The 15,057-nt window shown below is 35.7% G+C and overlaps 1 protein-coding gene across 2 annotated transcripts in view; it reads left to right on the forward strand.

Annotated features, from left to right (window-relative positions):
- Nucleotides 1-15,057, forward strand: part of SCLT1 (sodium channel and clathrin linker 1) — a 42,540-nt gene that overhangs the window by 21,210 nt on the left and 6,273 nt on the right. For both annotated transcript variants that reach the window (XM_010286404.1, XM_010286405.1), the window contains exons 13-18: nt 2,757-2,855; nt 4,489-4,560; nt 5,523-5,597; nt 6,082-6,227; nt 7,140-7,332; nt 8,715-8,911. In XM_010286404.1, the coding sequence (XP_010284706.1) occupies nt 2,757-2,855; nt 4,489-4,560; nt 5,523-5,597; nt 6,082-6,227; nt 7,140-7,332; nt 8,715-8,911 (782 nt within the window). The remainder of the gene's footprint in view (nt 1-2,756; nt 2,856-4,488; nt 4,561-5,522; nt 5,598-6,081; nt 6,228-7,139; nt 7,333-8,714; nt 8,912-15,057) is intronic.

The raw sequence follows: 15,057 nt of genomic DNA on the forward strand, positions 1-15,057 counted from the left end.
AAGATGCCTTTAAACATAGTGCACCTTCATGTGCAGTTTTAATCAGACTATTGCAGGCAAGACAAAGGAGAATTAGGAAAGTGCAGGAGGAGTCAACAAAGAAAACTAGACATGTGGAGAGACTTTAAAACAATTTTTTATATACAATATATGATTAAACTGTCATCGATAATGTGTATGCCGAAAGTATAGATATGAAAATAGTCAAATTGGTGACAGGACGATCCACCAAAACTTCTTAAAGAACGGAGTCTAATCCAGCAAATCTTGACGTGTCTATTGATCAAAAAAGATAGTCACCCTGTTTTCTCAGTTCTTAACTTCCCTGAAGTATCTGGTGTTTGCCTCTTTGGGAGATAGGATACAAGGCTTGGTAAACTTTTGTCTAATATGGGCTTTTTGTGTTTCTAATGCTAAGCTTCAGTTCAAGTCAAGGTTTTAGGGATTTAATGAATTGTGTTTGCTGGCAAGACAGAACTTGAATGCACATCTGATCACTGTAGCCATCAGTAAGTGAAATCCAGTTCAGTCATTGTCTGTGGGAATAAATGGAGAATCTTAGAATTGACTTTAGTTGGGCTAACATGTTGAACTGTTGAGCAGTTAAGGAGATAAATGCTCTCTTTTAGTCTGAAGTTGCCTTTCAAACTTGAGCAGCCTCCTGAATATCTAAACTAGCTTTTTACTTTCAACTTCTGGAATATTAAAGTTAGTGTTGCGCTTGCTAATTTCAGTTCAGTGACAAAGGAGGCAGACCTGCCTCCTTTTTTCTGACAGAAAAGGGAACTAACTTCTTTAAAGTAATCCTGCTACTTTCTGGCCTGCTTCCAGAAAAGATTAAAATACTGACAAAGCTTAGAGTTCTGGTCATTACTGCAGTTAAACTTCAGTGATTCTTCTTGTTAATACAAAAGAGGATTATCATCTTGTTGTAGTCTTTCTTCCCATATATTTATAGTCATTTAGGAAACCCTTTGGTAGCATCTTCTCATGATTTCCTCATAACTTTCTGCATCTTACTTGCTTTATGAACTAATCTTCTACAATTCCCTTTACCTGTTAGGCTCTGGTTCAGAAAGGGGTGAAAAATGAAGGTTTACGTCCTCCAGCTCTCGATGGCCACCTTTGGACTTGTCAGTTCCTTTTTCTTAGGTATTTTGATCCTCAACACCATTCTTCTGCAGCCCGATAGTGGGGAGAATATGAAGAATGAAAGGTAAAAATAGTTTTTTTCATAGTTTAAAAACCAGAAAACACTCTTTCATTTGAAAATTATTGGTAAGGAGTATAAATCACATTTCCAGTCTACCAAGTATTAGTACATTAGAGCAGTGTTAGAACACCATTTTGCAACCCAAAAGTAGTTCAGCAGATCATTTGATGCCACTTACTATGAACTCACATGAAGGTGACAGAAAAAAGTGGCTCAGTAAAAACTACTGTGATGTAAATTGTGTCTCTAAGACAGTAACTGAACAGTTACAGATAAATAAGTGACTTGTTATAAGTAAGTTAGATTTATGCTGTAATAAGAATAAACTGGAATTTGCAGACACTTGTTAATTTACTGCTCTGGGTAGAACATCCTGAATTTTTCAAACTGGGAAGTTTATTAATGAACAGGATAGAAAAAATGCAGCATAATATACATATCAGTTAACTCTTAGCGTCTTAAACTGTGGCCACAGAGGTTTCTCCCTGCTTTGTAAGGGATTTGGGGGTGGGAGTAACAGGCTGTGATAATAATGCTGCTTCTGTAATGTTAACATTATGAAGCACACAAAGCTAAGATTACAAAAAGACACCAGAAGAATTTTAAAAGAGTAGCTTGAGAAATAAAATACGAAGTTGAATTGAATGGGAGCAGTGAAACAGAGTATGGCTGACTAAGTGGCATGTTACTGCCTGAGGTGAGTAACCTCCTATAGGCTGAATTTATATCATCCATTAGGGACGTCTTTATGTCCGCCTTCCTTTATGCATCTACATATTCTTTATGTGCCATCTAGGATTTTTCATCTTACCCATCAAGAATTCTGTGTTTTTCTGTAATCTTTTCACACCAGTATCTCCTACTTTAACATCAGTAGCTTTCTTGCATCCTCTGGAGGAAGGATTCCTTGCTACACCTTTTTCTGTAATTCTCGCCATTCTTCTGTGCTGAAGAGCTGTTTGGTTCATTGTTATCCACCACGAAAAGGACTGCATACACGTTCCTTAGTTGCTTATAAATTTTTATTCCTTTACTTCTAGTTTTCTGGGAGATGAGTAGTTTAGTGTATCAAGCATAAAAAATGCTTTGCTATATGTAGGAGCACGTGTGTGTGTATACAGGTATTCAGTTTCCTAACAGAGAACTTTCTATGTGTCATTATTGGCATCTTTTAATGACAGATCCTGGCCCCAGGTGAGAACTTTGGAGATAGCCTTGCCTTTTGGTCTGAGTTCCTATGCTTTCTTCTGTATAATTCCATGCCCAGCCAAAATCTGAAAGTCCCAATAATAAGTACCAGTAGAAAAAGGCATCTACTGACACTAACTTTTTGTGTGGTTCTGATTTACAAGAATGTGCATTTAGTGCAAAATGTTCTTGCTGTTGTTGTTTTCTTTTTGGGTCTCGGTGTCAGCTACTCCAAAGTAAAAAGGAAAAAAGGTTTTTTGAACAGTGACTGTGTGTGGTTTCTTCCCTCAGTGCTAAATACTATGTCACCACTGAAATATTATCAGTAGTATTTCAAGTTGTTATTTTTTTGTAGGCACTCTTTGGGGAGAAACAAAAGGAAGAGGAACTAAAAAACATGAAAGATGAAATGTCTCAACTTGCAGAAGATACTGCTGCAAGAATTAGAAAGGCAGTAAGTTACCATATTTAGAAAGAATGGGAAGATACTCTGGTTTTCCTCAGCATGAAAAGCTGTTGATGGTGCATGGTCATCATAACCTGTTTTCTTATAAGTGTTTTGATAATATAGGTAGCAAGGCAGCATGCTGACAGTACTGTACTCTTCAGCTTTGTTGTCTAGACATATATTCTTTTGAACTAAATGATACTCTTAAGTCTCTCAAGAACCAAAAGTGTTGATGTCTGTGCAGGCACTGGTATAGAGAAGGCTGCACTGTGAAGATGTAAACAGTGGCACTTTGATTTCAGAGATTCTTCTCAGTAGCATGTCAACAGACTGAATGTTGTATTGGTATCAAGGTATGTAATTAATGGTACAAGATGTCATCTTGGAAGCTGCTAATGGAAGCTTATCATGTATGATAAGGACAGATGATAGGACCTGTTAAAAGTTACATTACCAGTTTTTTGGCATCTCAGTACTTAAAAATATTCCCCTCTGTAGGCAAGTAAGACTCTTCTACCAAGTACAGTTAATGACCAAAAGGCTCAATATCACAGCACACTTAGAAATCAGAATTTGGTAGAGAAATTACTAAAAAAAAAGTTAGTCTCTTTATGATTTTTGTTATTGGTGTTATTAGCAGCTGAAAAATTGAAGCTCTTCTAGTAAAAGACTAGTCACAAAATTAATTTTCTCCATGTTGTGTCCCATCTGCAGTTGAAATGCAGACTAATCTACCTGGAGGTTCTCAGTTGACATCTGCATGTCAAAGAGACTTGCTTTATTTTAAGGCAAACTCCAGAGGAAATAAAGGCATGTTACAGGCATGTGTTGGCAGTGTCTTTTGTTACAAGTGGACAACAGTGTAAAGCAATTACCTTGTTTGTAAGTTTTCAGTGGTGTGATTGATTTTGTTCGCCTCCTTTCACTTTCTTCATTGTGACACAATATGTACTGTGTAGGGATGAAAGGATTCTTTTTCGTTCCAATCCTTTCATTTTGAGAGGTTTCAGGAATATATTGCCTAAATTTTCCAAGCCTTTAAAATGAAGGTAAAGATGGTTTATGCCTTCTGTTTGGTGATTACCTGGAATAATCACAAAAATTGTGTGTATTACTTAAAACTGTGATATTTAATGTCATACATGATTTGCAGAAAGTGCAAGAGCAAAAGCAACTAGGATAAGCAATCTAGTTGAGAAAATGATTTACTAATCAGAATTTAGAAATGCCCTATTATTTTGAAACTATCTCAGCAAAAGTGAACCTATGAAAAGCATAAAAAGTAAAATTTTAAACTATGAGTTGTCATGTTTCTCCCGCTATTAACAAATACTGTTCTGTTATGTGATCTAACAAATTACAAACAAATTGTAGCTAATGGACAGCAGCTTTCCTGACAGTCTTACTGTTCTTTTTGTAAGGCCTTGTTGTGATGTCTTCCTTTCTGCTTTTTTTCTAAACACCCTTATTTAAAGTAGTGTGGATTGATAGCAAACATTCTTTCTAACATTTGTGTAGTAAAATTTGTCAGTTATTGCAGTTCCACTATATATATATATATATAAAAAAAAAAAAAAACAGGATGGAAAAATAGTTCACAGGACTTTGTTTGTTTGTTTTATTTTGGTTTTGATCACAGGTGGACTCTGCAAAGAAGCAATATAATGTGCAGATTTCTCGACTAACAGAAGAACTTTCAGCTCTGCAGATGGTATAGTGTTGACTGGTGAAAGTATTTTTGATAGCAAAGCATTTGAGACTTAGAGGTTTTGTTTATCAAATAAAATAATACATTCAGGTAAAAGTCAAGTAAAATATGTTTAATGGATAATTGTCTAGGACCGTGCTTTATTACTGTATAGCACTTTAAGTCCTGCGTGTCTCCAGACATGAATACAACATACAGTGTCTTCCATGTTACTTGACAAAAGTGACTGTGTGCAGTGCCTTATTAGTCAGTGCAGAGATTCTTATTTAGGTGTAAAGGATATTTACTTTGAAAATTCATTTTTAATGTGCAGATTTGCCTTACGTGTATACAATCATATCTTACTTTTACTGAGAATCTTGCCTGGCTCAGCATGAAGTAACACAGTTCTGCAAATCCACGCATTTCTTTGTGTAAGCTTATGCCTTGAGGTATGCATATTCTTGTCATAGTTCACAAGCATCTTGGCAGTGAGATTCTGTGCTCTAGAAAACCTTTCCCATGTGATGGCTTTTATTTGCTTAAGCATCCCTGTTTCTTTCAGGGATAAATAAAGCATGGAAGGCTGAGTATTGCATACCTATAGTTGGGTACATAGAAATGAAGTATATGGATGTCGATAAAGTACTCTAAGAGAAAGTCTGTGCATCACAATCATCATACTCCTGAATGAACCAGGAACTTGTGACAAATTATGTGGGAGGCCAAAAGAGATCGGTGCATATGCAGCTATTTATGGATTAAATTTGTTTTTAAAAGGTTTCATGTTAGGTGTTTTAGTCTATATAGTGAATGAGACTGATCTGATAGAGACAATAATGAGCAGATAAATATAATCAAATGCATACATACCAGCAGTAAGAATTACATTTTAAAAGGCTGGGTTTTGGCTTTGACACTTCTTGAGTTTTTATTTTTACTTATTTTTTTTATTAGATTTATTTAAAAATGACTTTTTAAAATAGGAATGTGGAGAAAAACAGGGTCAAATTGAACGAACCATTAGAGAAAAGAGAGCAGTGGAAGAAGAACTTGAAAAGGTAAGGTAATTGCATGCATTTTTACATCACATTTAAGCTCTCTTTTCAGAAGGAAAAGATATATTGATTTTTTCCCATTTCTTATAGGTTTTTTGTTCCCTGAATTTGCTTATTTTATTTTTTGATGAGATTTTCTTAATTGTAAAGTTTTGTGTAATGTAGTGTGTGGGTTTTTAAATCCAGAAATTGTTTTAAAGCTGTGATACTAAATTGAAAAAGAAGGTTTTTTAAAAAGTGCAAAAAGTAAAGGGAGAGGTGTTTGACATAATCCGAAAGAAAACTTAAGCTCAGTAGACAGGAAACTAAATGAACGCCAGATCTTTGAAAACTTTTTTCCTAAGTAGCAGCAACAATGATAGAAATTCAGTTTTGTTTTAAATCACTGGAAAATAGGATGCACTGAGGAATAGCCTCCTTGTCAGTACTACAGTGCTAATCACCAGTGCAAGGTAAAGATGATCTTACATGTAAGTTTATTCTTCAGGTTTACAGGGAAGACAGAGGACATGAATCTGACAATAGAAAACTAGAGCAATTGCATCAGAAATATTTACTTGCAGAAACTACAAAAGGTGACCTTCAGCTAAGTCTACAGACAACACAAAATAAACTGAAACAACTGGAAATGAAGTAAGTAATGGATGTTACAGAAATTGGAATGGAAAACAATAGAAATTACTTCTGACTAACTAAATTGTTGGTTATGTGTTAGGTTTTTGTCATCTTTTTAACCAGTAGCAGGAATAGTATCAAGATACCGTAATTCTGAAGCAAGGGCAATTATGAATCGCTATAAAAAAAGAGGGTAACATGCTGTAGAATTAAAGATTTTTTTTTTTTTTTACAAGATGAGAACTGCAAGCAGGTGTCTGACAAAAAAAATTAAAATAGGATTATATTATTTGGAATCCTACGGCGTTTTTAAGTACTGTTTGTAGGAAAAGTTACTCTATGAAATACTCAGGCAGAATTTATTACTTCATAAATTAATTTACAGTGTGGTATCTCCTAGTACATGCAGAACACTATGTTTACATAGCATACTGAATTTCAGGTCTGTGTTCAGAGCTAATAGACATTGTTGCAGTTCCAATAACAGAATCGTAAAAAGTATGGTACACATTTTTGGACCAGGTTGTTGTTTTCAGCATGAAAAGTGTAAGATTCTCTTGAAGCTTCAGTCATTTCTGTACTCTGATGATCATAAATCCTGTCACTTTGCCAGAGCAATCCTCAGTTGGGAATCTGGAAATGTTATAAAAATGAAAATCTTCTGTTTTGCATTGTCATTTTACTAAGATTGCTACAATATTCGATTGGTTTTATGAATTCTGTCACCTTGATAAAATTCTGTGCGGACTTCTGCATAGCTGTAGCTGTCAAGCCCATTAAACATGCTGAGCTGATACAAACTTGCAGGAAGAAACAGGGGAACAGCTGTACTGGGTCAGACCAAAGATCTGTCCCAATACATTATTTTTTTTCCCCAGTACGGTAGTTGTTCAACGCTTGAGTTCCAAGAAGGCTTTTCTTCTCTTTCAGCTCTGAGGAAGAGATATCTCGATGCCAGGAAGTTATCCGTAAATTGCAAAGCATTCTGGATTCAGAAAGAGAGAAGACTGCCTTTGTCAGTGAACAAAGGCTAAAACTTCAGCAAGAGAATGAACAATTGCAAAAAGAAATGGAGGGCTTGAGAAAATTGGCCGTAGAGGCTCAACAAAAAGCTAAAATAAAGGTACGGTTTATATGTTATTTGTTTTTAATGTTAAGACTGGTATTTGCTTAATAAGGCAGCAGTTCTAAGAGAAAATCATTTAAAGTTTAAATTAAGGATGAAAGTTTCAAAAAAGCTTCCTGGTTGCTGCTTAAAAGTAATTTTGTTGAGCGCTGTGTGTCCTCAGAATCTATTGGGTATCTCAATCTCTGCTAATTCAATTGTTATTTTAACGTGTTAAATTCTGCTTTATAAGAAGATCCCAAATGTTCTTTGCTTTTTATAAGATGAATCTATTAAATAACATACTTTCCTTCAAGGGATTTCACTTGTTCCAATTCCAGATCTTCATTTATCTCTTCTCTGTAGTATGTTAGGAATCTCCGTATGACGTTCAGTCCAGAGTGTTCCTGTACTTGTATGTCCACCATGCTGTCAGAGCAGTGTGTAACTAATAAATAACTTAATAGTGTGGTTGTAAAACATCGTATTTTCTGGACAGAGAACATTTTTCTATATGAATCATTGCAAACAAGGTAATTATCTGAAAGATGGATGTCCTTTTTGAACATGTACCATTAAATGCACCTGAACAGACTGCAGGTGGGATAATGAAGTAATAGTAACCTCAGCAGATTCATGGTTCCTTTAGCTTCTGGAGGGAGTGACAGCTTTGATCCTTGATGTGCTTCAAAGCATATAAAGCTGGTACTTTCCCCTCTGCTCTTAACTCCATGAGTGTAAAGATACTGAAAAGGGATCTAAGAATCTGCAGCAATGAAGAAGACTTCAGTAAGCAGTTTTACAGGTTCTGAACGGGGACCATCTCAAATCCAGTTTCTGCTTTGCACCGCAAGATAAAGGAAGCAGTCAAATTAAACAGGAAATTCCATTCCAACTCCAGAACCCTTTGGTCAAACGTAGTTTAAAAACAAAGGACACGGTCCTGTAACAGGACCTGATAGGTAGCAGTTATAAAGCATGTACCAGATCTTTGTCCGTCTCCTTTTTAATCAGACAGGCTACCATTATAGTCACAGATGAGATTTATTGCTTGCTTTCATTTTCCTCTGATGTACAAAGGTTTCTAGATGCAGTTAAGAAACTCCTAATACCTTTTTGCTAGATGAAAAAGAATGTGTTTCTGTGGAGAAAACATAAGGGAGAAGGATAAAGATTATGTACAAAAATGAGCATACACAGCTCATTATCCTTTACTGTCAGTTGTACTATTTACTTAAATTGGCTTTGGGAATGTGTATCTATTTGAGCATATAATTACAAGTTTAATTATTGTATGTTAACATGTTTTCAGCAAATGTTTATAAATTTAACCCAAGTGTTGTTAAAAAAAAAAGTAAAAAGTGAGAGACTTGATTGTACCCAATTTGTGTTTTTTCTAGATAAGCACAATGGAACATGAGCATGCTGTGAAAGAACATGGGTATGAAGCTCGACTTAAAGAAATGGAAGACACCAGTCAGAAATCTACTGCTGAACTTAGACGTCTGTTGGTAGCTCAGCAAAAAGCAACAAACCGATGGAAGGAAGAAACAAAAAATCTTACTGAAAGTACAGAAGCCAGGATTAGTAAGCTCAAGTAAGTGCGATTTTGTTCTTTTGGAAGCTGTTACAGTTTTAGTTACTGATTGGTGTGTGGCAGTAGACCTGTGGTGAAAAACCGTGAAGAGCAAACCATCTGGACTAGATTACGAGCTTTTGGTAAAACAAGAAAGAATGTTCTGAAGAGAACTTTGATGCTCTTTGTGAAGTTAGCACAAGTAAAAATTTTGCTTCTTGTTGATGTGTGTGAATTTTGTAATGACAAAAAGTAAATGGAATACACTACTTTTAATTTTCTCTTTCAAGATATCGAATGGTTAATTTGAGAATTTTAGCTTTGGATTATGAAAACCTCAATATTTGTAGCTATTCAGAACACTCACCATAAAATCAGTCGTGGAATGAGTCTCCAGACTTCTAAAATAAACTGGAAAAAAAACTATTGGGACACACATCTTACATTCTCTTCAGACCAGTTGCTGTCATAAATGAGGATACAAATAAGTTGTGTGATTGCCCTAAGCAAAACCATGATGCAAGCTTTACTTTTCTCTTAAGTCATAAGGTTGCCAGGTAACTAGCTGATACTTGTATTCCCAGCACGGAATATAAGAATATTTTCAGTTTTGAAAGAGCATAGTAACAAAGGCATCTCATGCAGCAGGCAAAGCTAGAGATTACATGTCATTCCTGATGGTGGGGAATACAAGCACCTATGATGCCTGTGAGCCATCAGACAGACATCAGCTGGTTTAGAGAAGACAGTGGTGGTACTGGAAATGAGTGAGTAGAGAAGGAAGTATTCCTGTGAGAAGTTAGACACTCGCAAGTTAGGTCTGAAATAAATTCTACAAACTTACCTTTGTTTTAAATGTATACTGCTGTAGATAGTGTTTGCTTCTACTTGAATGTTAATATCCATTAAAAAATGTTAAGAATCCACACAGATCAGTTTATTATAAAGTAAGCAGAAGATACGGCATCTACATTCATCTTGGTTTTCCTTTTCAATGTGTGGATACATGGCCCAGTGTTAAAACGTAAATGAATCGATCTGAGCACAGTGGATTTGTAGTGTCTTTCCTTTTCTGGTGTTGCCTTTCTCCACCTCAGCTTCCTTCCATGTCTTGTTTTTGGCTGGCAAGTAACAGCCAAACCGTGGCCAGTTGTGAGCTGACGCACACTCACTCACTGACTCTGGTTAGCCAGCTTAGCCGATGCTTGTAGGAGGCCAAGTCTGAAACAGGCTTTCTCTCAATAGAGGCAAAGATACATGTTTGCCTCATGCTTTATTTGCTTTCTAAGCTCAGGAAACGCTGTCAGTTAGATCAAGTAAGACTATAAATTAGCCTGATATTTTTATAGAGCTTCTTGAAGTTCATGTTCTCAAGAGCTCTTCCTCTTCAAAATTGGTTGAAAATCAGAGGTGATTGACAGATAAGTACACAGTAACTTCTAAACTAGGAAGCCTGACTTCATAAGTCTCATCTCTTTAAAATTAAAATGGTTAGAGAAGAATATAACATTGCATAGATCATTATCTCTTAGGAAGTGCATTCAATGGTTTTTAGAAGAAAAATTCAGGGTATGCAGCTCTGTTAATTTGAGAAATTTGAGATGACCCTTTAACTTTAGTCCCTTAAAGCGTAGGATGCATTTATGTATGGTTGTTTGCTCAGAATTATTTTAGAAGTTGCTTACGATCATGTTAAAAAGGAAGCAAAATTTTTTGCCTTATTAAAACTGGAAACATGTTAATTATCGCTTTTATTTGCTTTGGAGTAATCTTTGGGTTTTTCATGTTTTACTATTGTAATGGGTTACATATTCTCAAGTCAAACCATTATATTTCCAGTATCCTATGCGATTTTTGGAGTCACAACTTCTTAAGCATAGGTTGACATTTCTTAGTGGTCAGAATGCCAACAATGTGAGTGGAATTAGAACTCAAGTTACTAAACCTGAGCAAGGAAAATAACTTCCTGAAAGTTGCCTACAACAAATCCACCTGCTACTCTAACTTGGTTTTCCATCTTCTTTAGAGAAGTATGTGAATTTGAGTATGTGAAGTTTCATTCCTCTTTAAAGTGACACAGTGTCTATCACAACTAGTTGTACCTATTGTCTGCCCAAATAGAGGAACGCTATGAGTTCCATCCTGCTTGAAATGCAAGAATGATTGATAAAACATTTATTGAGGAGCTTTCTGTTTTACTAGCAGCTTCACCGATCTGCTTTTCATTTTTTCAAGTGCTCCTTTTCTGAGTGTTTAGAACACTTTGTAGTGGTAGTGAGTTATTACCTATGATAACTAGTTCAGTTTAAATTTTTCAGATAGTTCAAAATCATACTAAATGGTAACATTTTTGCTCATTTTTCTAGAAAAGCAAGTCCTATGTAGTCACTCTGGTCACTTTTACCTCTCCAAAGTAAATGGTTTCAGGTTTTTTACCGTATCTGTCCAGGTGTAGGCTGGCTTTATTTTGCCTTAAAATACACTGCATTTTGCAAAGATTACTAGACAGTTTAACTTTAAAAAGGCAAAAAGTCTCTTTCAGAAGACATCACAAGTGTTGAGCATGTCTGCATGACAGTGGGAGCTGTGCTTATTCACTGGCAGTTTTAGTGGAAATAGCTTCTATGTATATAATTAGCTGGGTCTTACTAAAGCTTTTTTGACATCTTTTTGTAAATGCAGTAACTAGAGAAGAAAAGTATTTTGCAGTGTTTCAGGCTAAGGTAAATTTTACCTATTAAACTTGTAGTTTATTTTCTGTACATGAAACTACTGAAACTCTCAGAGTTGAGCATCTAGGTTCATAACCAGATCCTGAATGTAGTTCAGCAACTTCCAATTAAAAGGGAAAAATTGCAGACTTCCAAAACAATTAAAGTTGTCTGTGAAATAGCTGCTTTCCTTCTTCAAGCTTTAATGTTAAGTGTTAAAATGTTGTTACAACAGGCCAAAAGCTTTAGACCTTACTTATCTGTAGCAAAATGCTGACATAGAAAATATAACAGACGTGAGAGGAAGCCTGTGATGTGAATCTGCATCAAAAATAGGTAGTAAATTTTGAAAATGTCCTTGTTTATGTGAAAGACTGCCTATGTGGCATCATCTGGAAAACTCCTGCAATAATTTAACATCCTGTATCAGAGAATACTGCCTGATGAGCAGAACAGAAAAAACGTTCATCTCATTAAAAACCGTAAGTCTACACTAAGCCCGCATGATTCTCTGTGACTTACTCTATGTGAGTAGGTATTTTGGTGCAAGTCTAAAAGCAAAGTTACTTTTGAAGACGATTTCATAGGTGATGCTTTTACATACTGTATAAGCTAGAAGCAGAAGTTTTTATTAGACATTTGCTCTACCTAACAAGGAAGTTGGCAATAGAAATAAGTTTGTTCTCTGCTAGAAGGTTGTAATTTAAACTGACATTAAGAAATGTTGTAATTAAATCTGTGCAGTGATGCTCTGATGTTATGGTGACATGTGGCTATAACAGAACCTATAAGTATTATCTAGAAAATTTAAAACCAGCTTATTTTTCATGTTATATGCATTACCTGATACCTAGCTATATAGTGCAGAATGCAGCTGGTGTGAAAATTAGCTCCTGGGTTACACAGTACTAGTTACTCAATGCAAAGTCACAGAAATATCAGCAAGACCACTAAATAATAGGCTGATACTGGGTAAGCAGGATCTAGTGAATTAAATGCTCTGTTTGAAAGTCCTCTTGAGGCTATTGCAGGAAATGGTATCGCCAAGCCTTATAGCAGGGTTCAAGTAAAAGGCCAATGTTCACCCAGCTTTCCCATATACATACATTTTTAAGTTTACGTGGTTTTGAGAGGGTTAGTTAAGCTGTCAAACTGTAAGGAAAACTTAGTATCTTACTTAGAAACTTCGTCTTGTCTTGAGTGGTCAGCAAGGCTGTGAACTTAGATGAAGATCTCAACATGCCCTTTTTGGATTTAAATAGAGAGCTCTTCAAGTTCAGCAGCATATCATGGTTATTTAGTGCCATTCCTTGGCACTTCATGAAGTTACTGTTTGACGTATTGTATTCATGCAAATATATGAGCAAATACAGAGATTGTGTTGGAGACATGTAGCAGAATTTCAGCTTTTAATAAGAATTATTACTCTTACAGCATAGTAATGTGCTTTATAAGTGAATGTTTTTCAGGAAGTTATAAACTTCTTAACAAAGTCATATTCATGTATGCTGGGGAGGTACTTTACGTAAAAGCATTTTATATTGCATTTCACCAGAAGTTTGCTCTTAGTGCAGCTCTCTGAAGCATTGAGTCAGTGTCCCGTTTGTTAGTGTAGGTGTTTCCCATTCCTTTGCCTTAAATTGATGATCTGTTGCTGTTTTTCAGTTCTATCCTCATTACTTTCCTTTTCCATGTGAAGGTGTCTGAAACATTTTGGCTTCTTTACTAACTCCCAGCAGCAGCTGCTGACTTTTCCACAGTCTGTACTGCTCATTTGTCATCTTTTAAGTCTGCAGTGTTTTGTTTGTGAGGTGTGATACATATGCATAAAGGAAGCATTAAGTAAATACTTTCAAGAAATGAAGCAACATCTGTGAACGTTAGGTGATTTTCAATTTTTTAAAAATTAAGGAAAAGTAAATTTTGCAACCTGTACAGTAAAGCAGAGTGTTTTTTTTTAAATAATATGAGAATCTAGTAGATCAGTGAAAAACCTGTAGATAGAAATGTTGATAAATTAATTGATACTTTCAGGCTTCACTGAAAGTTATTCTGTGCTTTCGTGGATATTTGTGTCTCAGTTCAAGTTAAACATGTAATTATTGCATGTAAAACTGAACTTGGAATTAAAAACCAGTGCTGAAACAGTAGGCAATGCCTTGAATACTTGGAGACTAAATTCCACCATTTTCTTCACAAAAACACATTACAGTCTTGATTTATGAGGAGAGTTTTCTTCCCTCTAAGCATCTTAAGATGCCGTACACTTTTAGAAGGATTTATTGGTAATAGACCTCACCTTCACCTTGCAGGAGGGCAGGGAACCAGTTTTGCTTCAATATACTTGTGCCAAAAGTCTATCTTGCAGGTAACTAAGGAGGTCAGTGCTTCTTGCAACATAGGTCATCGCTCCAAATAAAAGCATTGCTTTTGGCAGCCTGACTAACAACTCATGACTAGTGTTTATTCTCTTTATTCCTGCAAAACGTCTAGCTTGGCAGACTGTGAAAGGAAGCTGTCCTGACTTACGAAAAATTGCATCGATTTTAGATGTACTTTGAGTTCTAATGACATTTACTGAAGTGAACTTAGACAGCAGATACTTACAATTATAAAATAGTTATGCAAATGAATGGTTACTGTTAAAGGCTGTAAAAAAGTGGTGTAGCACTCATTTATTTAACGATGAGATGTCCCAAGGCTTTTCCATTGAATTTGTTTCTTTCTCTAAGAATATGTTTGTATGTAAAAAATGAATCCATATAGAAAAATCTTAACTCTAATAAAATAATACAGTTTAATACTAATACATAGTATGAACAAACTGGTAAATTAGTAATAACTCTCTGCCACTGTTGTCTAGTAGTAAGATGCAACTTTGGGCAGGGGGGAAGCAAAAATACTTGTTGTAACCAAAGCGTTTGTATTTGAACAACTATACTGAATGGCTTCATTTTTTAATAGTCACTTGAATTATAACTGTCACTACTTACAAAAAGGGAGTCCTTGCCACATTGGTTTTAAATTTAAATACTTTGCTTAGCTTCAGTCATCTGGTCGCAGCTATTTTGGGTGTCTTTGTTCCAGTTTCTGCTTCTGAAACATCTCTGTGTCATAGTTATAGTCCCTGACTCATCGGTACCCATGTGTGTTTTTTGGAGTTCTCGGTTTTAGCTTTTCTGTAATTGAAAAGAATCTGCCTCTGAAGAATGACCTTTTTTTGGTGCCTGTGTATGTAAGTGTTGGCCAGGCCTGCCTTCTCCTTCTCCCTACATCCTGTACCGTGCGTTGGGTGAATTGCACAGCATCTTGAGATGAGGAAGTTTCCTCCATTTCTAAAACATTATTCTTGGCTGTACTTCTGTAATGTTTGGCAGCCATAGCTGCTAATTTTAAGATGTTCATTAAAGAAAAAAATTAACAGGATGAGAGACAGCTGCAGGTACTGGCAGTATA

Source organism: Phaethon lepturus, unplaced genomic scaffold, assembly GCF_000687285.1.
Source record: "Phaethon lepturus isolate BGI_N335 unplaced genomic scaffold, ASM68728v1 scaffold17154, whole genome shotgun sequence".
In the NCBI taxonomy this organism is placed as follows: Eukaryota; Metazoa; Chordata; class Aves; order Phaethontiformes; family Phaethontidae; genus Phaethon; species Phaethon lepturus.